The following is a 25,552-nucleotide window of genomic DNA, read 5'->3' as shown; positions in this document are numbered from 1 at the left end:
AACGGGTCATCGGGCTCCAGATCTTTTCACTCTTTAACAACTTCACACGTTTTGCGTGTAAGCCAGGAGCGCCCAGACCCCTCCGGCTGGAGCAGAATTGCTCCTGAAGCATCGGCTCCCGTCCCAGACTGAAAACGAATGGAGAAGTGGGTTGAAACTCGGTTTATGACGTTCACGGCTGTTCAGATTGACTCTTTTTCTTTCTTGTAACCTCTTGAGATTCTCTACTTAAAGGTGGTTGTGATATGATGTGGTTGCAATTTAGCTGCTCCGTCCCAAACTCTGGAGAGAGGATTGTGTTGGTTTGTGCAGCCAGCTGTGAACTCTCTGAAAATAGTTTAAGGCAGGGGTCTCCAACCTAGGCAACTTTAAGCCTGGGGGACTTCAACTCCCAGCTTTGCTGGCTGGGGAATTCTGGGAGTTGAAGGTTGGAGACCCCTAGTTTAAAGTGATCTACTCTGCAGTCTTAATCGCTCATCTTCCATTTATTGTCTTCTCTCCCGAAGCTTTTTTAATAGTTATAGCACTTCCATCAAGGGCAGCATGTTTTTGTATTGCATTTTCCTTTGATATGCGTAGGAACTACCATGGTTCCCCATTCTGGCAAATCTGTTTCAGCTTGGAAATGAAAGTGCTGCTTTGGCCTTTGCAAACTACATGTGTTGAGCTTTAAAAAGCAACCCAAGGATTTATCTGGAAGGTGACCCATTTAAATGTTTTCCTTCCTGCTAATTGGGTCTCCTATCCCTCCATGCTAGCTGCTACTTTCAAACGAAAACATCCAAGTGAGAAGTTTTGTTCTTTAGGCAAGTCTCTTAAATCACGGAATTATACTTTTGGAAAAGGTCACAGACGCAACACTGCAATGTGCAGGAAAACCAATTAAATTCTCCCTGAGAGATAGGTGTCCTCTTAAAAACCCTCCAATTTATAGTCTCTGTGGGTATTGCTTACAGTCTGGAAGCTTTTTGTTAAACATTATAACTCTAATACAATCTGGAAGGCTTTGGAATGAATTGGGAGTCAGTTCTGCTGACACATCTGAGAGCAAGGTTTTCTGAGCATTAATTCTGATCCTAATGATTATGTGTGTATGTGTGGCCTCTTCTTTCTGAACAAGGAATATGTATGTATTCTTGCAGCCACAACCGACTGATTTAAATGGAAATATTTTCTAGGTGTTTTACATGAATCAGACACCAGAGGGCGCTAGACATCCTTTTTAAAGCAAAAAACTAACCAGTTTCTACCCTGCTTTCCCTACCTCAAGGCCTCAGGATAGGTCAGAGCAATTCCTATTGGCTTTCATTTAGCATGTTGTTATGGAGGTGAGCTATACACTTAATCATCTGGAACAGGGGTCCCCAACCTTGGCAACTTTAAGCCTGGAGGACTTCAACTCAGGGGTGAAATCTAAAAATTTTTCCTACTGGTTCTGTGGGCGTGGCTTAAATGGTGGGCGTGGCTTGGTGGTCAGATGGCTGGGTAGGCGTGGCCAATAACAATAAATAATAAAAATAATAAAGTATAAAAAAACAATAAGAGGTACCAAAAACCAACTTTCACACTTTACACACACACAACACAACACAACTGACTCACACACAATGTAAAAGCAGCTGCACTTCACACTTCACACAGTCACAAAAAGCTCAAAAACCAACTTTCACACTTTACACACACAACACAACTGACACACACACACACAAAATACCACATACATCCTTCTGAGATTTTGTGTGCTTGTGTAGTTAGAGTGAAACACTACAGAAACACACCAAATCTCAGAAAGCTGCACAAATATTTTATTTTATTTTATTTTATTGTGGACTTCAATTCCCAGAGTTCCTCAGCAAGCAAAGCCAGACAGCATTAATCAGTCAGCGGTGAAATAGATTAGCTAAGTTTAGATTAGTTCTGTCTGGTGCTGAAAGCGAAACTGGGGCTTTCCAGCTGGAAAAAAAGCCATGAGGTCATCAGTAATCAGGTAAGTACCTTAGAATCTCTTAAAAGGAGGTTTTCTATAGAAAACATGTTTTTTAAGGTTCTGCTGATGTGGAACTCAGGTGAGATCCCCAGAGTAGCCTTTAATTTTTTTTTTTTAAGTTTAAAGGCTCTGCTGATCTCAGCTGAGGGGCGGGATCCTCAAAGGCTTTTTTTTACTTTTAAAGGCATGTTTCGGCTGAAGCAAAACCTTCTTTTAAAAGTAAAAAAAAAACCCCTCTGCTGATGGTGGGGCTCAGCAGAGGTTGGGGGGCAGGGCCAGGAATTTTTGCTACCGGTCCTCCGAACCAGCAGCTGCCATCGCTACCGGATCGTGCGAGCCGGTCCGATCCAGGAGCATTTCACCCCTGCTTCAACTCTCAGAGTATTCTGGGAGTTGAAGTCCTCCAGGCTTAAAGTTGCCAAGGTTGGGGACCTCTGATCTGGAGTATACCAGGTTGGAGAAAGCTGGCTGAACACATTTTAGCTTAGTTTATTGTGGGAATCCAGTCAGGTGTGATTCAGTTTATTGTGAGTACATACACATAGGGTTAGTTTGATGAATTTTGGTTTATTATCTGGAAAGTATGATGCGTAACCTACTTTGTGTCCTTAATGGGCATCCTTCATCCCATATATATTTCGTAATCAAACTGGGCATGATGGTGAGCCTATATGTTTGTTCTTTGTAAAAACTGCTTTTTGGTGTAGTGCACACAAAATACTTTTCTTGCCAGACCGTATTCTTTTTAAAAAGATTTGCACTGAGGTGGAATGATTGTAGGAAAAGGTCCAGGATCACCGCATACAGATTGATCCATTTTCATAAGAAAAAAAAAGTCTCAAATATACAGTCTTGAAAGTTTTGCAAAGGGACCGTTATTTGTATGATGTGACAAAAGAAGCCTAAGCAAAGCAGAAGAGCAAGTGGGTGGAAACAGGCAAGCAAGGTGCACTGAAGAGAAACAATCAACTTAAGATCAGAATGCCACATTCGACCCAAGCAGCAAACAGGGAAGTTTGGAAATAGCAAAGCTCTGGAAAATGCCAGAGCCACTGAAGAAAATGCTGCAGGGCTGAGGAAGGCATGTGACTGGGAGTTGAAAGAATACCCTAGGACAAGTGATGGTGAGCCTATGACTTGGATGCCAGAGGTGACATTCCAAAGGGTTCACTCAACAACTGTTCTCAAAAGCACATTCCATTCTCACGTGAGATTTATGGGGGCTAGAAGGCTGCTCGAGAATTGGGTGTGTCTTGGAGAGGCTGCAGAGGGCTGTCAACAGAAAAAGAACACTGCATGAAGGTACCTTTGAGTGGCAGAACTGCTGCTAGAGTTGACCTTGCGGCGTAGGCCTCTACTTCAAGCCCAGCATCGGCCTGCCATGGAGTGTTGCTGTTTAGAGTAACCAAGATCCGGGAAAGATAATTCTTTGTTGTTCAGGGTGTGTGTGTGAGAGAGATTTTCCAGATTTTTGACATGCCAAGCCCCAAAGGTTTGCCATCTTACCTTGGAGAGAAAATAAAGGTCAAGTAGGAGTTGACAATGGGGATTACAAAAGCCACGCTGATAGTAGTTTTTTGCCAACTCAAAGAATGGGGGAAAGCACTAACGAAAAGACAAGTGGTGAAGTTTGGAACAAAAGAAGGTTTAAGCCAGAATTTCTTTTTTCATTAAAAATTTTTTTATTGCAAAACTCATTATTTGGTAGCAGTTCCAGAATCCACTAATTTATAAATCAGCATCCTGCTTCAACCATGTTTAATCCTGATTTTGAATATCTTGTTTAGATGCATGCATTCTGATCATACTAATATGGTATGTACATACATAGTAACTTCAGATGCGGTCAGTTACATACATTGCATTATTTAATATTGGAAATATCTGTAAGAACGTTACAATAGAACTTCGTTAACTTGCAGAGACAACTAATTTTTCCAACTACATGTCAAGTACACAATATACTTTTTCTCATATAGGTTCTCCTTGTTTAGTGATTGGAGCTGATTGTGGTGAAATGATCACTAAGCAACATAGTCACTAAAGGAATCAAGGGACTGAAAGAGGGAGAGAGACACAGTGGAGCCTTCTCATTCAGATGAAGTTGTCTTATACAGGGTCCATACCTGATCTCCGTCCCCCCCCCCCAACATACACACCTTTCCATGACACTAAACCCTTTTCTCTGTCCCCTGACTTCCCATAAAAGTGTTAACTGCAAATTCACAAGTTCAGCTTTGTAACCCTAATTGATTATAACCCTCCTGGTACCTGAGGTTGCATGAAACTGACCAGATTTTAAATCAGTTTCACACTGAAGTTTTTTGTGGGGGTAAATGTTTGCATTAGTTGGAAAATGATTTTTTATTACTGTTTTATTTGCAAACAGTCACTGTTGCTATACAAGGACTGCCTGTATTGCAGTTTTATATTAGAATTCAAACTACAGTAATTTAGGTAGGTAAGATCAGAAATAAGTACGAAATCAGCATTTGCCAGTGACTGTGGCCTTTTATTCCAAACATTGCTCTGCCTACCTTACATTTTCTGCTTTACTAGGAATATAACAAGTATATGATACGCTTGCTAAACAAGTAACAAATTTTATTGGCACATACCTCTTATTTTATTCCTTTATTTGCCAAAAAAGTCCAGAAAATCTAGTTATTCCCTTCTCTCAGTGTTCTCTGCAGTTTATTGAGGCTCTACTGTACAGGATAAAGTGCTGAAAGCAAACAAACAATCCCAAATTGCAACATGGTCTTCAGAATTTTCCAGCAGGGAGACAGATACAGGGCTTAAGATACAGGGACACCATGTTTCTGTGCCAAAAGTAAAGGATTTTACTAGAACATAGTGCAAGTAAATATCTCTTAAGATCATGTTTTTCTTCTTTTATAAGAATATTTAAAATCAGAATGTTTTATATATGATTCACTGAAAATTTGCCAGCATTTGGCATTTGCCAGCATTCATATATTTATGTCTTAAGTACATTGGGATGCTATAGATTAGGTTGCATTTGTTTTTTGGTAGGGGATTCTGGAAAACCCTATCAGGAATCACAATGACCGTATTTTGTAGTATCTTAGAATAATTGACATGTAGTGCCATTATCAATGGATTATCAAGAAAAATTTTGAATCTATACTTGTGTGTATTCAGAACAAAATCTTATTTTCTTGTTTCTCCCCTGAGTTGTCTAGTGAGAAAAAGACGTATAAAAGTGGGGTAAGCAAGCTTGTGTCACCTTTGATGTGACTATTTATTAAAAAGTCAGTGAACAAGTCAACATGTTGCAGCCACCTCTTAGAATTCCCTTTCTTTATACAAAACTTAACTAAAAATGGGAGATGCACAAATTGCATTTTAAAAATATTAATTTTGTTGCATTTTTCTCTCTGCAGTGACTGCTACATTGATCCATGCATTATGTAACTGCAATGAATGGAGCATTTTTTAAAAAAAAACAGGGTTACCAGATATGGCTGTAAAAAAACTGGGTGACCACTAGATGACAGCCAATAGTTAGGTTTAAGTATCTCTCTGCTGGCCTCCTGTGGTCACTTGGATTTTTAAAACATAGATCAGATAACCCTCATAGTTCTCCAAGGCTTGGTTTATGCAGTTGGCCCCTTTAAGATCTCAAACATGGCTGCATTGAGGCACAAGCCCAGTGGGAATTGCAAGAAAGTAGATGACCGAGGCATTAGATTATATAGTTTCACCTTTCAATGCACTCTACTGTAAGGACAACTGTGGTCATACAAATGGAATGACATAACGTACAACCTTCATATGAAGGCACTGATGGAACAATCAGAGCTTCTATTTAACTCATCAATGAGTGTGGAAGTTAACAAAGGTAAGAACAAGTCCCAAAAATACAGCGTGCACGTTCTCAAGCTTGTCCATAGAGGATTAAAGCCTACAGACATAGACCTAACTGAAAGATGATTCATAGTAGAATCAAAGACAGTGGAATGTTTTCAGAATAAAGATGTTTTTTCTCCCGATTCATCAAACTTTCACAGGTAGTCCTCCACTTACAACAGTTCATTTAGTGACAATTCAAAGGTACAACGTAACTGAAAATAATGAGTGATAACTTTTTCACGCTTACGACTGTTGCAGCAGCCCCATAGTCACATGTTCAAAATTCAGATGATTGGCAACTGTCTCATGTTTATGTGTCCTGGGGTCATGTGATCACCTTTTGCAAACTTCTGACAAGCAAAGTCAATGGGGGAGCCAGATTCACTTAACATATTATTCACCTAACAACTGCAGTAATTCACTGAACAACTGTGGCAAGAAAGGTCGTAAACTGGGCCAAAACTCACCTAACAAATGTCTCTCCTAGCAACAGAAATTTTGGGCTCAGTTGTGATCATAAGTTGAGGACTATCTATACTAAAACAATCTTAATACAATTCCATACATGCTTGAAATCACAAAATAAAAATAAATAATGTTTTTTTAAAAATTAAAACTGCTAGAATCAGTGATTTGCCTGAATATCAAAAGGCAAGTACCGGTAAGTCTTTAAAAGTACAATCCTATTCATGCACAATCAGAATCAGTCTATGCCTGATACTGTGATTTTGAATATATCTATTCAAAAAGCAAGTCTCACCAAGGCTGCAAATTTATGCACATTCAGTAGTGTATCTTGAAGAAAACAGTACAACATATAAATAATCATACTTAAGACTATGCAATAATTTTTTATCTGCATTTTAAGGTAATACTGTTATGAAAAAGCTATAGTAACTGGCCCTAAAATAGAACTGGTGACCTCCAAACCTTTGTGGAGTTTAACCAACTTTTAAAAAAAGCACGCAAAAGCTGTTCATTAATTCACTAGTGAGGAGTGACAACTTCTTCCCATATGTTGCTGGATTCCAATTCAAGTCACAGGACAAGGAGAATTGGCTACCTGTTCCAAAGTGTAAATTTAATACCTGTTCTCCAAAATTAAAACAGAGCAGCTATCGTTATTTGATGAAAAGAAACATTTCAAGACTGCTTCATCAGATTAGTTATTTTGTGGCATTGAATCCTGTGTTGTTAATTAAGAGAAGAACATTACTGCTGTGAGATCCTCCTAGGCGACAAAAAAAAAACATGGCAAACTTTAGCTTTTAGTTGGGTAAGCCGCATCTGATTTTTCTTTCACCTAACATCTTGCTTCTTCACTGTGATTTGGAATTGAGATATTATGTGTTGCCTGCTTCCCATTAATAAGAACATTTGAATCACAACTTCGTGCTCAGTAGGAGTGTGTGCATAGAATCAATGGAACTTCACATGCCAAGTGTTTTCAAATAGTAGATAATATTAACCAGACTTTATGATTGCTAATATGTTCACCTTTGTTGTGTTGCATTCCCTTTAATGTGTTAGATTTGAAAGGTGGACTTGAGCTGACTTGTTTTTCCCAATTTCGAAATAATATGTGTTAAAATTCAAGCTATGCTATCACAGCCCTTTACAGAATCCTCTGTTTTTCCAAAATCAGTTTCTATAAAATCGTCCTGAGGCTCTGAGGCATTCTCTTGTATTGATTGTTTCTTTCTTTGACATGTTAAATTCTTGCAAGGCCTCACCAGTGAAAGAAATACAGCAGCCAGCAGCATTCCACCAGCACAGGAATAGAATGCAGAACTGTATTTTTTTGTGGTATCCACTAGTACACCTGTTAAAGCAGGAAGAAAAGAGCATGTTATGAAAAACTTTATACATACCAGTTTGCCACAATCTTTTGAAACATTTTCTTCAGATTTTTCTTTCCTGAGTGGCGTGACTTATAGAACACCAAATCTAATCTTCCAAGTTTTAAGAACAACCAGAGGAGCACCTGGGCTTAATAAAGTGAATTACTTAAACAATTATTACAATTATTTCTAAACAGTTTTGAAGATAAAAGGATGACGGTTGTTTGTCTTGGGCATAGAAGTCAAATGATCATTTGCTCTTTAATGTTTCACTCAGGTTGAGTGTCTGCTTCCGTTTTATTTAATTTTCACATCCTTTAAGTCAGGGGTCTCCAACCTTGACAACTTTAAGACTTGTGGACTTCAGCTCCCAGAGTTCTGGGAGTTGAAGTCTACAAGTCTTAAAGTTGCCAAGGTTGGAGACCCCTGCTTTAAGCTGTGGCTGGACAACTTGTGATCTCACAGGTGTTTATGAATTGCATCTTCCACCACCCCTTAGCAGTCCAATAACATCTAGAAGGCTACAGTTCTCTTCCTCTCTGACCTTCCATATGTAAACTTTGTTCTGATTCCTTATTTGCTTGCATATTGCTAAACTCAGAATAAAAACCTATGTAGCTACGATCAGGCGAATAGAGATTTCTATGGCTTGTAAAGATCTGGGTTCGAGTATTAATCTAACCCTGGGCAAACTCTCTTTCACTATTAGCCATCTGTAAAATAGGAAAAACTACCCACTTCATAAGAGTTTGAGGCATAAAACAATATACCAATCTTGAAGCGCTCTGTAAATACCATTACTAATAATATGATTAATAAGGATGCTACTGTTCAACTACCTCCCAAGCAGATGGATAATGTCTCGAAGTGGAAGAAACGCTTACTGGGCAATGCTAAAATATTGGTTAGAGGGATAAAAAAGTAGCAAGATTGTTTATTAATTTATATGCTGCTTCATACTGCTCTCTATGCTGTTTAGAGAGTCATGTTGTCCCCAATAATCTGGGTCCTCATTTTACTGACCTCAGAAGGATGGAAGGCTGAGTCAACCTTGAAGCCGATCAGAATCAAACTCCTGGCAGTTGGCAGAATTAGCCTGCAATACTGCATTCCAACCACTGCGCCACCACATCTTTTTACACAATAAATTGATTAGCTCCTTTAGGGAGGCTGATGAAAATGCAATGCTTATAAATCTATACAGACTGCTAATGTAAACTCTTGCCTTCTATTATTGACCTAGAGTCCTTATCATCTAGGAGTATTTCAACTTCCTCCTGCTTCCCTATGTATCCTATATAAGCTGGATTGAATGTTCCCTATTCAAACAAGAGCACCTTTTCCATTTTTTACTTGTTCTTCAACTGTGGTTTAGTATATATTATCATCACAGTAGAAAGCTGCCTAATATTGAGTCAGGTAATAGGTGCACATAAGGTAGAATCTTGTCAATACTGGCTGGTAGTATCTCTTCATATTTTCAGTGCGGGCTTTCTCCAGCCCTACCTGATAATGACACACTGAAACTTGGGAAACAGGTGCAATTGTTATGGAGCCACAGCATGGGTAGTAAGTAGAGAGAGAAGTAAGAAGATATCTGAAATGCTGCTTTACGTTACCTGCAAGGGGTGGTCCAGCCAACCCTGATAAACTTTGAATAAATACGTAGACCCCTGCAGCAGATGACATCCTCTCAATGCCGACAACATCATCTTCAGCTAGCATTGGAATGTGTGTGCCCGCTACTGTCCCGAGCATGAATCCAAAGAAAATGCTACATATCATTAGCCCCCAAAAATTGTAGGCGAGAGGGAAGGCAAAAAGGGCAACGTCCAGCAGAATGACACAAATGAGCTCAATGTAAATTTTTCTGATGGGCTTTTTGTTAAGCACCCAACCAGCACCGATTCTACCAAAGACCTCGGCAATTGCCATTGCTGAGAGAATGTAAGCAGAGCGATCCTTGCTGATGCCAAGGCTCATGCTGAGGGGAATTATGTATAGTGAAGGAGCAAAGAATCCCAAAGTAGCAAATAGACCAAAAAGCGCGTAACAAATAAAGCTGCAGTCTTTCAACACAGAGAAGTCTAAGAGTTTGGGCTTGGGTTCCTTGGTAGGAATGACACTACTGGCTATGAACATCTCTGTGTTTTCCTTTGGTTCTTCACTTTTAAGTTCCAGGTTGGCATCTCTAGGTACGTTGTGAGGTGAGGTAGTTATTTCTACTCCCGAGTCAATGGAGTCTATTGAGGTGCGTGTCTGTTCATTTTCAAGCATGTATTTTGTCTCTTTTTGCTGTTCCACTGGCGATACTTTCACTACTTCTTGTGCTATGATTGTGATGGGTCGCAGCAGCAATCCACAGGCAGTAATTCCAAGTTGCAGTAGACCAACAAACAAGAGGCTGGCTCTCCAACCAAAGTATTCCTTTGAAGCAGTGATAGCTATAGCACAGGAAAAAATAAAATGTACGTATGAACTTGGAAAAACATTCAGGTTTACAACAGTAAGTTCAAATTTTGCCATAGTTTACATTCATGGAGTTTAGGGACAGGCATAGAATTCTTAGCTAATTCTTTTGGGAGACGTGGATAGCTTAAGCATGAGAAATGGAAAAGCAAACTTCAAAATGGATTTTTATACCAAGTGTTTCTTTGCCCAGTTAAGTTTTGGTGCTGCTGAACTTTAGCACATATTAGACAGAAATACATATATACTTCTGTCACCTTAGGGAAAACAGGATCAAATACGGTTCTCTTACTTTTACAAATCTATACTCTGTGAAACTAAAAACTGTCTTCCTCCACCATGATGGAATGAGTTACATGCAATAGATATGGGAGCTATAGCAGAAGTGGGAAGATGCTAAGTATGGGCAAAATGAAGGTTTCGGCATGGAGGAGGATTGAAAGCACATTTCAGCTTAGCACGTATATTAGGTCCGATGAATTCTAGTAGCCTACTAGAATTGCACCAAGCCATTTGGAAATGCTAAGACCCCAGGGTTTGAATTTCAGATATGACGGATTAATCTCCCAGATAACCAGATAGACAGCCTTTCTACTATTAATACTGCAGTTGGAATTGCAACTCAGCTTTATTTTTAGCTTGGAAATTCTGCACAAGTTGTATGTCATTTTACTCTGCTTGTTGAAAAAAATAGCAAGGTGAGAACATGCTCTATAGTAGTCCAAGTTCGTGTCTAGAATAACGAAGGAGTCAAATTGTGTCCCTAATTACAAACCCCCTTTTACAGTTTTCTTTATATTTTTAATATAGTTTTCTTTATATTTCCAATGTAAAGATCTGGATTCTTCTGTCATCCTGTCCTTTATTTTTCTAAATCTCCTCCCACACTTCTTACTTAGCAGGTGGTCTGATTTTTCTTAAGACTGGAAAGAAGTTCTAATTACTTGGAATATAATGAATGGAATGATCTCTGACTCTTAATGAAAACAGCATAGATTCCGAGAACTTGCTATGCTTTTCTAGAAAATATGTTTGAAGTTGAGAATATGATTAAATCGATATCCTGTCTCTGCAGGATCTGCAATAAGAGTATACAGCACTCTTCCCTCCCAATTCTCCCCACAATAATCCTATGATGCAGGGATCTCCAACCTTGGTCCCTTTAAGACTTGTGGACTTCAACTCCCAGAGTCCCTCAGCCAGCTTGCTGGCTGAGGGACTCTGGGAGTTGAAGTCCACAAGTCTTAAAGGGACCAAGGTTGGAGACCCCTGCTATGATGTATGTTGGGCTGAAAATGAGTAACTGGCCCCACCAAATAGCTTAAATTTTGCATCTATAATACTTGCATTATTACATAGTTGCTTGTTTTGTTTTTAGTGCCTTGGTTGCTGGTGACTACATGGACAACTCCATACAATTTTCTTGGCAACATTTTCAGAAGTTGTTTGCCAATGACATATTCCTAAGGCTGAGAGAAACTGACTGGCCTCAAGTCATCCAGTTGGCTTTATGCCTAAGGCCCAACAAGACCCTGATTTCCTAGGTTCTAGTCCTGTGAAGGCGAACCTACGGCATGTGTGCCGGGAGTGGCACCAGAGCCATCTCTCCGGTCATGGCAGCCGTCACCCGTTGCTCTTCCGGGTTCTGGCTTTGTGTGCATGGGAGCGCCGGAAACTGGAAGAGCAGATCCCCAGCACGCATGTGCACGCGAGGAAGCTGAACTTCCGGTTTCTGGCCACTTGGTCTTTGCATGCAGATGCACGCCAGAAACTGGAAGAGCAGGTGCCGGCGCGCAGGCGTGCGCCAGTAACCGAAAGCTAAGTTTGGAAGAGAGTTTTTCTTCCGAAACCAGTCCCTGGAGCCAGAAAGGTTGGGGACTGCTACTCTACAATTAATATATTTGTTAATTGAAAATAAAAGTTTTGATATATCCATACCAAAAGGGTGAAGAAGCATAGAATATTAAGATGCCTCTATGTCAGAAAAGTCAAAACGTGTTTTTTTACCTGGTGCAAAAGAAAAAACAGCAAAGCATTCTCCTGTAGAAGCCACGGCAGTGACCAATGAGCGCTTTTTGTCAAAGTACTGAGACAGAATGGTAACAGTTGGAAGAAAGGCAAAACAGTATCCTAAACCTGTGAATAAATGCCAAATGTTAATATAAAACTGTTATGCTCCTGCAGGATCGGAAATATTTTTTTAAAAAATTATTCACTTAGGACATACTCCTTGCCACCAATAATTTATCTTGAAATTCTGACGTTTTGCCAATTCTTGTTAACGTGTAGTTTTTCAAATAATTAGAATGTGTAGTGATACATTTCCCATAATAAGCTCTCAAAAGGGTCACTCTGCAGAACTGAGAACGATGTCGATTTTTCTCTCTTGTGGCCTCTTCATACAAGAGCTACTTCTACTTCTCAAATGTAAATATTTCCTGCAGAATTATGTTAGCTCAAAATTTCTTTAAAAGAAACTCACCCGAAACTATGCCAATTGAGATGTACATTTCAACCAGTGTACGTGCAAAGGAAGCGGCAACCATTCCACTACAGACCAGTAGTCCTCCAATCATTACCACCAGACGATGGCCAAAACGATTAGCTACAATTGTAGAAAGAGGAGCTGCAAAAAGAAGGAAGATTTAATTGTTTACATCTCTTTTCAGACCAGAATACTGGAACCCCAACCTATGTGCTTTGGTTAGCAGGGTCCTCCAAATTTGTCCTCCCCTTATAACACCTTGTATCCAACAGCTAAGTTTGTGGCAACATATAAGTCACTGGTTCAGAGATTCAAACTTACCAGGCATCAATAATTTAAATGTTTAATTTATTTTATTTTTACTCTATTAGAGCAGTCCCAAGTGGTAAAAACACATTTCCATAATGTATGATAGCTAGTCTGGTTGTTAAGAGTTACAGCACCAGGCTAAAAACTGGGTGATTGGGAGTTTTAGTCCTGCTTTAGGCACAAAGAAAATGGGTGATCTTGGGCCAGTACTAGAACAATAAGTACTCATTCAATAAGATGATTCTGAAAGAAATACAGTACTAGAACAATTAAGAATTGCATTCTGTATACATTGATTTACAATTAGGGTCTTTTATGTTTAATAACTGTTCTAGAGGATGGCTTAATTCAAGTTTATAGATATATTTGAGGGACTGTCCTGTATAGTACCTGCCCATCCTGTTTGATCCTGCAGAGCTGGCATATTTTCGTTACCCATTAATCAAACCATGTCACTTGATGTGATATAAGAAATAAGGTTTCTCTGTTGAAACTTGGAGCGCCTGCCAATTTGCCACTATGGACTTATTAATGAAATATACATAGTGAGAGTGATGTTTTATATTGGTGTCTTTGAGTCACTGGCAACTGTCTGGACTTGTTCCTGCACTTTTCTTGGCAACGTTTTTCAGAAACGGTTTTCCATTGCCTCCTTCCTAGGGCTGAGAGAAAGTGACTGGTGGAAGCCAGCTGTGAAGATTGCAAATAGTGATCACAGGATGTTGACGCTTATAATAAATGTATGCTAGTTGCTACATGCCCAAATCGTGATCACTTTGCTGCAGGGAATGGTGCAATGGCTGCAAGGTCAAGAACTGACTGTAATTATCACTGTTGTTCAGGGTTGTCCTAAGTTTGAATGATTGCTAAACAAATGGTCATTAAATGACCACCAATAGTATAACCAAGCCTTATGCTGGTTAGGGCCGCTTTAATCCCATTGACAGCACAGGTCTTAAGTCATATGGATAACTATGTAAGACTTCATATAACCTTTATCTAAGTATATACTTACCTGTAAACGTAAGTACAAATACACATATTGAGATTATCCATGCTATCCTGCTGTTGCTTTCATTAAAACATTCCACTAAGTCAGTAAAGAAGACCCCAAAGGACTTGATAATGCCATATGTCAAGGCTTCCACAAAGAAGAAAGCGAATGCCACAATCCATCCCCATCCTCCATCAGGCACTTTAGAATAAACAATTGGGGTAATGCATGACATTCTGGGTGCTTTGACAGTCATTTTGATCTGGAATAGAAAAGATGGTAAAAACACAAGGCACATAAAAGTTCACTTGCCAAAACATAAGGAATTAAGTGTGAAATAAATATTTAAAAATGTAGTTTCCCCAAGACCAAGGCCTTCCTGAGCTCCGTTTTTGCTGGCAGAGGGTTGCAGGAGGCTGTTGCGGCCAAAAATGGAGCTCGGGAGCCCATTTTCACTGGCAGAACATTTGGGTCACCACAGGCACCCCCGACACAAGTGACGTGGCCACGCCCACTCCAGACCCCCCAGGTCATACAGAACCCTGATGCAGCTCTCAATGAAATCTTACACTATAAAGAATTGAAGTAAATTTGTTTATCAATTCTCTATCTCATTATCACAAATTATGCTGATTTCATAGGACTAGTTGTATTTCTAAACTCAAAATATATTTCATGATAAGAACAAACTAATGCCATTCAAGAAAAAGCAATTAAGGAGCAGTTGAAAATATAGTAGAGGGCAGTCCTGGGGGTAAAAAAGAATCCATGATGATCCCAAAGCTGTAGTGAGAGTGAGGAGAATCCTGTATTTGCAATCTACTCTTGAGGCTGGATTCTAATTAAATCCAATCCTATCCTACTGTTAGAGATGTTGTCTTCATAGTTGAAAATGCTGAACCATCCATATGATGATTTTAAATGTTCCTGGTTCTGCTTTTTCAAGTCAGTTTTGACCAGGGGTGAATCCAGCAGGTTCTGGAGAACTGGTAGCGGAAATTTTGAATAGTTTGGAGAACCAGTAGTGGAAATTTTGAGTAGTTCAGAGAACCGGCAAATACCACCTCTGGCTGGCCCCAGAGTGAGGCGGGAATAGAGATTTTGTAATAGCCTTCCTCCAGGAGTGGGGTGGGAATGGAGATTTTGCAGTATCCTTCTTCTGCCATGCCCACCAGGCCACGCCCACAGAACCAGTAGTAAAAAAAATTGGATTTCACCACTGGTTTTGACTCTTGGTGATTGGGCAAGTCCCTGCAGTTTTCTTGGCAAGGTTTCCTAATTGGCTTGCCACTGCTGCTTCTTCCTCAGACTGAGGTAGACTCGCCCAAGAAAACCCAACTGCTTTTGTGCTTAAGACAGAACAAGAATTTCATGGTCTCCCAGTTTTTAGCTCAGTATCTTAACCACTACACCAAACTGGCCCTTTTTAAGCACTAGAACAACCTATACAGGTAATTCTTGAGTTACAACTATAATTTAGGTCCACAATTAGGGTTATAAAGCAAGTTGTTGTATGACTGGACCCAATTTTACATTTTTTATGGTGGTCATTAAGCAAATGTGGCAGTCATTAAAGGAACCCATTGTTTAGTATGGGGTGGTTTTTCCTGGAAACTGGAAGTAAACTTTGGTTTCTGGCAAAAATGGCATAAACCAAGTCAAGTGATTGTGGAGCGCTGCAAACAGCTGCAGATGTGGGCCGGCTGCTCAGAATGCAGTCACATGACCTGGGGAGATTGGGGCGGATGTTGGAACTGGGTTCTAAGTAAAAAAAAAATTTGGGGGGTGGGGAGGTCCATCAGAACTTTGATGATAAGCCAGGGTCTACCTGTACACTACAGATGGATGCTGTGTACAGGACTACCTATACACAGGCAGTGATTGCTGATTCTCAAGGAGCTTGATAATTCAATAAAAGCTCCTTATCTAGTGTCATTCTAAAAGAGAGTCAAGCATGCTTGAAAAAGTTCTTTGTGCTGATACTTTGTATAGTCCCAGGTTAATGGCACGCTACATATCCTTTGAGTGGTTCTTAGAAATATGAGTATGTTCAGAGCATTTTCCACATGAGTAAACTTTGGAAATAATATACTCAAGTGTTCCGAGTGAATCGAAGAGTTTTCTGTTTCAACTTGGAGACTACAATTCCCCCTTTTTGCTCTGCTAATACCTCAACCGTGGTAGAGCCAAAAAGAGTCCCCATGCAATAATACGTATTTTAAACCCAAGAAAGTGTAGGAATATATGGGAGTTCTAATTTAGTGGGGCTGGACAACAGAACATTGGGGAAAGAGGTATTAGAAGTTCTTGGTGCTCTAAAAATTAAATATAACAGCAGTGCTTTCTGAAACAATTGAATTGTTCTAATTCAATATCTCAATATGATGAAGTCAGAATTTGTATCTCTAAAAATATATTTTCTCAATGGAGTGCAGAGCAACTTTCCACAGGGGGAAAAAAAAAGATAGTAGAGCTTTGCTAAACTTCATGACAAAAGTAATAAAGTCACTGACTTAAAATTCTTGGACCATCCATCTTTTATTCCAGCATTCTTGCAGTGCAAGGATTTGCAAAAAGCTCTATCCTGCTGCAATTGCCAATCATTCTTTAGCTGCCAATTCTGTGGGGTTGCTTGGAAACATTTATGCATACAAAGTTCTGCTTTAGTCCCAGTTAACACAGTTTCGGGTTTGACTAAATCTAAATAGGCAATTCTGTATCCTTAATACACAAGATTTTTGTATACCTACTATTACTGTAAAACTATTATGTCTTAGTATCAATATATACTCTATTGTACTATTCATAAGGAACAAATTCATGATGTCAGGGACATCTTAATTATATGTAGTGAAATATAAGTGCTTAACTGAGCCAAACTGTATGTGAGATACATTTAGGAGAAAGTTAGCAAAATAATTAGAAAAAATAATTTAAAGTATGTAATAAAGAGTTTTAAATGTTTTCAGGAAAACATTTTTAACAGGAATTTTTACGTCAATAAATGCTTTTTGAAACTAATTTGTCAAATAATTCCTGAAATATAGGATTCAGTGTAGTATAATGGAGGAAGGATTTTAAAATTTGGTTTGCAAGAGGCAAATTTAAAAAACCCTTTGTTTTTAAACATCAAATCACTTACGCTTTAGTCCAAAGGCATTGCTATGCCATTTTAAAGCTAATTACTTATTTGAGGTTTTTAACATGTTAATTAAAATAGTTAAAAATTATACAGAAAGCAGAAAAGGCAATCCGTAATTATTTTAGTCAGCCTGCAATGCGCAGGTGCTTATGAAACCATAAGACTGGACAATTTGTGCCTGATGACTTCAGATTTGGAGGAATAAGAACAGGAGGTATCTAATATATAATCAGAGCAAAGTAACTTTTGTTACTGTAACACTTTAATTCAGACCAGGCAGGACTATTGTATTAATAAGACCTTCCTGGTTTGAATTACATGTTACATGTATGTGGTGATATGTTAAGGGGTGTAACAAATCTTACAGCAAAATCAAATGTTAAAAGAATTGCATTTTTTTCCAAATTTGGGGCAGAAAGAAAAGAGCTAAGGTTTTCTGTAATCTGAGTCATAATACAGTAATCATACATAGCATTCAGTATGTGAGATCTTGATCAACTCCTGTCTAAAGACCGGCATAGGATAGGGTCCGATATTAGTTTCAATTGCTTCTGGAGAATATGTATTGTTAAGTCCTGTCTACGCTGTTTCTGCTTAAACGCTGTACTTCGTTTAAGCCTTCCCGGTCGCTGCTCAGAAAAGCGCAGCTGAAGGATGTGGGATCCAAGGGCTTTGTTTAGCGGAGATGCGACGCCTGCAGAATTCAATAGCGCAGAACAGAATTTTTAGCGGCCACGTTGCGCCATGCGGTTATCCTCAATCCGGTTTAAAGCGCATTGATAGAATACAAATATGCGCTGTTCTTTCGCCTTGCATAAATAATGCCGTACAAAGCGCTCTTTTTTTTCTTTAAAAACAGAGGGGGGGGGAGAGAGCAAGGCTTTTCTTTTTTTTCCTTTTAAATGTTTTCTTCCGAATGGAAGAGTAACCTCTCCGTCGCCCGCTCCCAGTCCAAGCGATGTATGTAGAGCGTGGGAAGGGAGCACTCGCACGAAGGCCCAGGACTGTATCTTCATTTCTTGTGCAACCTTCAAGGCACAGTTACACTTTTATTTTTCCAATCGGATCCTCTACTCTCCCCTTTCTTTCAGAGAGGCGGATGCTCTTTCCGATTAAAATAAGTAACAGCTTAAAAAAAAAAAAGCGACAGCAAGACAACCAAACTTGTGCCCAGAAGAAAAGTCACTTACCAGGTCAGTAGAAGATGTTGCTGCTGCAACTTGGGGAGAGAAAGGTGTGGAAGAAAAAGGATTTCCCCCCAAGCTGCAGAGAGGAGCACCTTTGGCCTATGACCTGGTCAGCAACATGCTGAGGCGGCGGCTGGAACACCCGACCCTTCGCCCTCAGTAGCGCGAACCCGAAGGCGCGGGGAAGGGGGCTGCCGTCGCTTCAGACTTATACTCCTGACCCCCTTTGGAAAAGGTGGAGCCTGCCCTGTGCCTAAAATAGACCCCCTTCGTCGGGAAAGAGCGGCCGGGAGTCTGCCTCGTTATCCGATGCTAGGCTCCCGCAGCTGGTGCCAAGGCTGCCCCATGGTCAGCCGGCGCGTCCTTCGCTCCCGAGTTATTTTGTTTTTTTTCTTTTCCTCCGGGGAGGATTTCTGCCCTCGGCTCGACTCTTAGCAATCTCTCTCGCCTTCCCACGTACACTCTCCCCCGGTCCTTTTTAAGCAAATGCTGGCGTCTCTTCTGGTTCACACCAAATCAGCTCCGCTTTTTTTTTTATATACCGGCTCAAGCCGGTCTCTACCGGCGGATCTGGCGCGCGCTGTAACTCAGCAGCGCCCTGTGCGCGCCGGAACCCGGTTTTTGCAATTGCAATTGCAGCAACTGAAGAGCGGGCGGGCGAGGTAGCGGGCTGGCCGGCTTCCGCGCGCTCTGGAGGGGAAGCGCGCGCCGGGCGGCCGCAGGAGCCGCGACCTGAACTAGTAACGTCGGGAGAGGAGGAGGCGGCGGCGGCGGCGAACCCAAAGGAAGGGTGCAGTGGGGTGGGGTGGACGAGTTTTATTTGGAGAGCGGTCGGACTCTGCCACGTTTGCTTCCCTTCGTGACACCTTCCCCTCTTTCCTCATAAAACTGATGTAATTCGCCTAAAGCCGCAGCCCAGACGCGCGTTTATTAAAGACTTTTCCCCGTCCCCCTTCTTTTTTTCCTCCCTTGTTAAGTTCCTCTTTTAAGAAGCAGCGGCAGGCAGAGCTCGAAAAACCATTTCCCCCGCTAGTAATGTATATGCTAAAAGGCGCACTATGTGAATTCCCCCCGTCCCCCATTTCACAGAGGCTGAGCATCTTCACGCAAAAGCTTCGCTGCGCCGCTTGGGAGTCCCTAGTTTAGCTCATCCCCGAAGAGCCCATCTGGGTTGGAGGAAGTCCCTCGCGTGAGACTCCTCGCTTCCCAAGACTGCAGTCTTTCAGTCTTCTTTTTTTTTTCCTCCAGCAGAGGAGGCTGTCCAAGCAAGTTCGACCCGCTCTTTCCCAACAGTTCTCTGGACTGTTAAAGGTACCATCTCCCGCCTCCCCCTCCCCGCACTCTTTTGCATGGTTTCCGCTCCAGTGTCTTCATCAGTACGTGAATTTGCCGGGGTCGTCTGTGGCGGGTGGGCGAGAGCAACAAGGGGAAATTCCCTTCGCGTATTAACACGGGGATTGTTAAACGCGGGCGATGGCGGAGGAGCCTCCAGCTTAAGTCTACCTCAGCCTCCTTATTCGCAGGAAGGTCAGTTGAGGTAAAGTGCCGCAGGGAGCGCCGAGCTATGTCTTGCGGAAGGCATCCGCGCGAATTTCTTCCTCCTTAGGCCAGCCAGCCAGCCAGCCACCATCGGCATCTTTTCAACGAAGGAGAAATGGCAGGGTTTGCTAAATACGCCCCCACCCCAAAGAAGCCGTTCAAAAGAGAGAAGGCTTGGACTTTTAATCATTGAGTCCCAAAGTTTGCCGCTCGAGGCCCTAGCGGCAAACGTGACCCGGACCAGGGGTCTTCAAATGTGGCTTTTTTAAGACTTGTGGACTTCAACTCCCAGGGCAAAGCTGGCTGAGGAACTCTGGGAGTTGAAGTCCACAAGTCTTAAAAGAGCCAAATTTGCAGACCCCTGATTCAGACTAGGAAACTGAAAAAAAGCCACGAAGCCGTCCGAGTGGACCCGGCTGGTGCTCAGACCAAAGTCTGGGTGCCATTTGGCACCCAAGTACTTATTTGTAGCTTCGCAGTTGCACATTCCTGGTATGACCACTACATTTTCCTGGGCAAAAAAACCCCCAAAAACCCTCGTGTGAAACAGTCGCGTGCGCGGCGAACGAAACTTAAGCAAAGGGGAAAAAAAATCGCGCCAAATTGCCACGCTGCAAGTCACGCTGACCGGCTGGAAAGTTGATGCCGCCCCACGGCTTTCCTTGGGACGCGTGGACGCGTAGAGTTTGCATTTGGCCCCCACAGCTTTTAAAAGAAGCGTCATCTTAATTGCTGGGGCAGGTTCCTAAAAGAGAGGGGGAGGGGAGGATCGGGTAGCTCCCCTAGCGGTCGGCCTGCTTTGGCATATAAGGGTTCCCCGGGAGCGAGCCTGAGCGCGCGCTGTTGCCTTCGCGGCTGCGCGAGCTGCTTTTCCCAGGTTCAAGCTCGTGCTGCTGCCGCTACCGCTACAGCCGATCCGGGCAGAACAGGTTTCTGCCAGTTTGGGTGTGTGTATCTGGCTGCTGTTGTATACATGCACTAGAAACCCCTAATCTCCCGGAAGCCGAGCTGTCCTTGTTGCAATGGATGATACTGATGACTCAATAGACTGGCGGTGCTCGCGAGTGAGCCCTTACAGAAATCGAAGTAGTCGCCGGCGCCTCCTCTTTCCGAGTTGGCAGTTTGCAGTCTTTAGCCTAAGCTTGGGTGTTTTCTGTTTCTCCTTTTGATCTGCAAGAGGAGAATGTTGGGGTTTTTTTATGCTGTCAGATCTCTTTAACAGCTCCCGAAGATGATTTTTGTTGAATTATTAGAACGGCTTGTTAACGCTAGTTTTACTGATGGCTGCTGTGAGTTTCTTCACTGACCCACGTGTGTGAAGTTCTTGCATACAACCTAAAATTCACTTGAATGGTAAATTTTAAAGGTTACTGCAAAGCTAGTTGGCTCCAGAAATGCATAATTACAGTATTTCCACTTTCTACGGCAGCAAGAGTAAAACCCTTCTGGTTCGCTTCTAGAGGTCGGAACAGACCGAAAAGCAGAGACTTATGTAATATGAATTTAAATTGTTTACATAAACTGGCCAACTAGTCTTTGATGAAATACCATTTAATAGTAATAACAAAAAAACCCCCAAAGAAATAGTCAAAAGACTATTCTTGATTGTTTTTAAAAGTCCAATAGAGCTCAGTTAAACACAATAAAAACTTGGATTGGGGATGAAGCCATTTCTGCATTTTGCAGTAATGTGATTTGGATGTCACTCTAGCAATCAGAATCTCAAGGAAACTTAAATATAACAATTCTCTCTTTGCCATACTGGAAGCTAGATATTGGTTAAGATGGGTGGCCATGTAAATATTTTAAATTAGATATTTTATCCCAATTATGAATGCTTACTTAGAAATTAGTTGTAGTATATTCAATGAAGTTTGCATTGAAATCAGTTTCAGATTCTTTGTAATTAGTGTTTTTTCTGCAATTCTGGTTGCAACTGGTTTCTTCTGCTCAGATAAATTTGGAAGACTGGGAAAAAGCTGACAGAAGCCAAATGGGTAAGGCATGCCAGCTTAGAACAGTGTGTTTAGAGTCATTTTAAAGCAAAATGTACTTAACAGTTCATTGAATTTGAGGGCCGTGGAAGACATCATTACATTTTGTGTGAGCTAAACACTGAAGTGAAGTTTCCCAGTCAAGTATCCTTCAGATGTCTTGGGACTGAAGTGATTTGAAGTTTTAACCAGCATTCATGCTTGCTGGGATCTTATTGTTATGTCACATCTAGAATGTGACAGGTTGGAGAAGGCTCCTTTAAGTGAATTTCCTAACTGGAATAAGGATAAACCATTTCTGCTGAATCTGAATTTTATTAAATATATTTATATTTAATTACATTAAAATTTTAAATAAACCTTTGCTCCAGAATATAAAAAGATTAGTTATAGGTATTTTTAATGAGAATAATATTCTACTTTCTCCTCCACTCTCCAAGTTTATTGCGGCATTACTCTTAATTCTCTCAATCTGTCTTCACAACCTTCCTGTGAAATTGGGATAATATTAACTCTTCCCTAAATAAGCTAAATGAGAATTTGAAACTTTGTCTCTCCAATCTGCATTCTAACTGCTGTATCGGAATAACATAGATCCATGATGGGGAACCTACAGCACACGTGCCACAAGTGGCACGCAGTGCTCTGCCCAGTTCAGCTCCGCTGCGCATGCACCTCCCGCCGGCCTGCTGGTCGTCGGGTCTCTGCCACACGTGTGGGGGGCATGGGTGTGAGTGGGGATCGCACATGCATGTGGAGGTGGGTCAGGGTGCATGCAGGGGTCATGCATGTGGAGGACGAGCATGCATTGCATTTTGGGAGTCTGGGCGTGCGGAGACGAGCGCGCTTTGGATACTCCATCCGGAAAAGGTTAGCCATGACTGACATAGATGGTATTTTTAATATGCAGCTGCAGGAAAGCAGTTGCCTGTCCAGAATCCCCAAGGATTGGGGCATGAATAGAATTTGATTTAAGTTCTCTAGTCCTTGACTCTCATGGTTACATCAACAAATCTGAAAGGCTGATTGTGCATGTTTGTTCAGTTTCTGGAAAAGAACACCTTTTGGCCAGATAATTTTGTTTGTACTGCAAACAAAAATACATGACGCTATAAATGCATGATGCCCTTCTTTGTTTCTGTATGTTCTTTTTCCTTTACATTTTTTTTTTACAAATTTTGATTACAACAGTAAAAACTAATAAAAACTACACTTATAGAAGGAGAAGAGAATTGAAAGAGAAAAAATAAGTCCAGGAAAGAATAAAGAAAAATACATAAATAAGTGACTTCCAGCCTTCATCACAACAAGGATAAACAAATTTAGTAATTCTAAATACCCTGTAAGGTTACAAATACATATATCTTGTTTCTGGCCCTTCCCTTCCCTATAGCAAATCCTTAAAACATCAACTTTTCAGTCCTGGTGTCAGCAGAAAGTCTCTAAAGAACTTTGCAAAACAAAATAAAGTCTTACATTAACCTTGATCAAATAAACCAACTTTATATTACTTTTACTTCTAGCAGTCTTAATTTTAAAGTCAGCCAAATATTTTTATAGGATTTTATTTCTCTTAAATTCTTCCTTATCCCAGTGCACATATTTTTTCAAGGCTTTAACAAGCCTCTTTCCTAAATCTAATAAAAAAATGTTTTCCAGGTCATTCTCTTGGCTTATCACTTGTATATTTCCCTTTTAATTTTTAAAACTTCAGACAGTTATTTTGTATGTATAGTAAAGGTTTCTTTTCCAAATTGTTCTCTTTGCCTGTCATTTATAGGTTCATTTTCAGTACTTTGTCTTGTCAGATAACACTTTTTGGACATAATCCATCCTTAGAAGCAGTTATCTTTACTGACTGTTGATCATGGCTCCATCCTTGAAATAAGCTTGTATTCTTTTTTCTTAGAATCGTTAATCCTTTCTAGTGTGCAAGTTCTAAAATCATAAAACTTCTCTTTCTTATAATTTAAAATAACCAGGATAGCCAAAATAAGTGTTTCCTATGGAAATGTATTTATTTTTAATAATAAATTACAAAGTCATAGTAAAAGTCAATATTCCAAATTTATCTGAACCAAATTTATCTTAATCCATTACTTAGCTTTTTGAACTCACTCTATTGACTTTCCAAACTTGTCATTTCAAAGATCTTTAATAACTTTAAAAAGATGAATAGACAATTTCTAAAAGTGTGTAGAAAGAGAAATATTCATACTTAGTGTCCTTTAAATCTGGGGTCTCCAACCTGTTTGATCAGCTTAGCTAAGCAGAAGTTTTCTTTATTTTACAAGCTTGTGATCAGCTTGGCAAAGGGTCAATTTTCCATACTCTACCAACTGAGTAAACTATATGAGGTATGGCTTCGCTTTATTAATTTGAGATGAATGAAATGAGGACAAAAAAAGTCAACGTTCAAGTACTGACCACAGCAATGACTGCTACCATTCAGGACTCTGAATGGAAGTCTGAACTGCTATGGTGAGTGCTAGCAATGATATGCAGGGACATGTTAGTGTTTGTATAGCAAGATGAGCTGAGTTTCATTTTTTAAAAAGCCAAACCAGAAAGTTAACCTTAAGCAATGGCATTGCATGTGCTTCAAAGAATAAAACCCGTTCAGAACATGGAGAAACAGATTTCTGGGGGAGGTGTGGTGAACTGAAGATGTCTCTGCAAAAGTAGAGCTATCAGCCATGGCAAAGATCAAGGAATCTTTGGAACCTCTCTGGATAAGGAGAGGGCAGAAGATCACCCACATGTGCTCCAGATGGCTGGTCCTTATGAGGCACCTACAAGGCTTTCCATGGATTTCAGCACTAGAAGACAAGACTATCCATCTTGCTTGCAATGTGACTCAGCCTTTTAAAGCAGGGGTCTCCAACCTTGGCAATTTTGAGTCTTGTGGACTTCAACTCCCAGAGTTCTTCAGCCAGCTTTGCACTAACGTGTCCTTGCATATCATTGCTAGCACTCACCATAGCAGTTCAGACTTCCATTCAGCGTCCTGAATGGTAGCAGTCATTGCTGTGGTCAGTACTTGAACGTTGACTTTTTTTGTCCTCATTTCATTCATCTCAAATTAATAAAGTGAAGTCATACCTCATATAGTTACTCAGTTGGTAGAGTATGGAAAATTTGCCATGCTGATCACAAGCTTGTAAAATAAAGAAAACTTATGCTTTGCTAAGCTGATCAGACATTAAAGAAAACTGAAGAAAACCCCTAATCAAACCTTAATTTCAAATCAAAAAGCCTACTTCAGTTTTCCAAAAAATCAAATTGTAAGGATTGTAAGAATACAAATTACACTAATAACATGCACAATTGGAATGTGTTGTAATTACTGTTTGAACTCTTCATTATTGTATGAACTTGTTTTTTGTTTTTTTAAATAAAAGTCATTCAGAAATAAGCTTGGGAGAAGAAAGCAAAAGGATAGCATTGGAAAGTACCCTGTAATATATAGAACAAATGGAGAACATAAGAGGAATAAGTGGAAATGTGTAATATGAGGAAGAAGCTGTTTGTCTTTAGGAGTGTATCCTGTATTTCTGCTAATTATCAGACAAATCATGTTAAGTAAAAAGTAAAGGTTGTGAGAAATGAGTTTCCAGATGTTCTTAAAGCAAAGGAAAAGCAGAGAATGATTTGATTGCTTATTTGTACCCTATGACTATCATTAAGTGTTGTACCTTGTGATTCTTGACGAATGTATATTTTCCTTTT

General features: G+C 40.4%; 2 protein-coding genes across 17 annotated transcripts in view; one reads left to right on the top strand and one right to left on the bottom strand.

The window, feature by feature from the left end:
• ARSG (arylsulfatase G) overlaps nt 1–25,552 on the top strand; it is a 157,195-nt gene that overhangs the window by 801 nt on the left and 130,842 nt on the right. The gene's annotated exons all lie outside the window — the stretch shown is intronic.
• Nucleotides 707–19,559, bottom strand: SLC16A6 (solute carrier family 16 member 6). Its single transcript, XM_058170411.1, has 6 exons — nt 18,294–19,559; nt 13,983–14,223; nt 12,656–12,799; nt 12,181–12,309; nt 9,324–10,148; nt 707–7,685 (listed from the first exon to the last, which is right to left on the bottom strand). Exons 2-6 carry the CDS (start codon nt 14,215–14,217, stop codon nt 7,456–7,458), a joined length of 1,563 nt encoding a protein of 520 aa, XP_058026394.1. The 5' UTR covers nt 14,218–14,223; nt 18,294–19,559; the 3' UTR covers nt 707–7,455.

The sequence above is a fragment of the Ahaetulla prasina genome, chromosome 2, assembly GCF_028640845.1.
Source record: "Ahaetulla prasina isolate Xishuangbanna chromosome 2, ASM2864084v1, whole genome shotgun sequence".
Lineage (NCBI taxonomy): Eukaryota > Metazoa > Chordata > Lepidosauria > Squamata > Colubridae > Ahaetulla > Ahaetulla prasina.
This window is presented reverse-complemented; position numbering and strand designations above follow the sequence as displayed.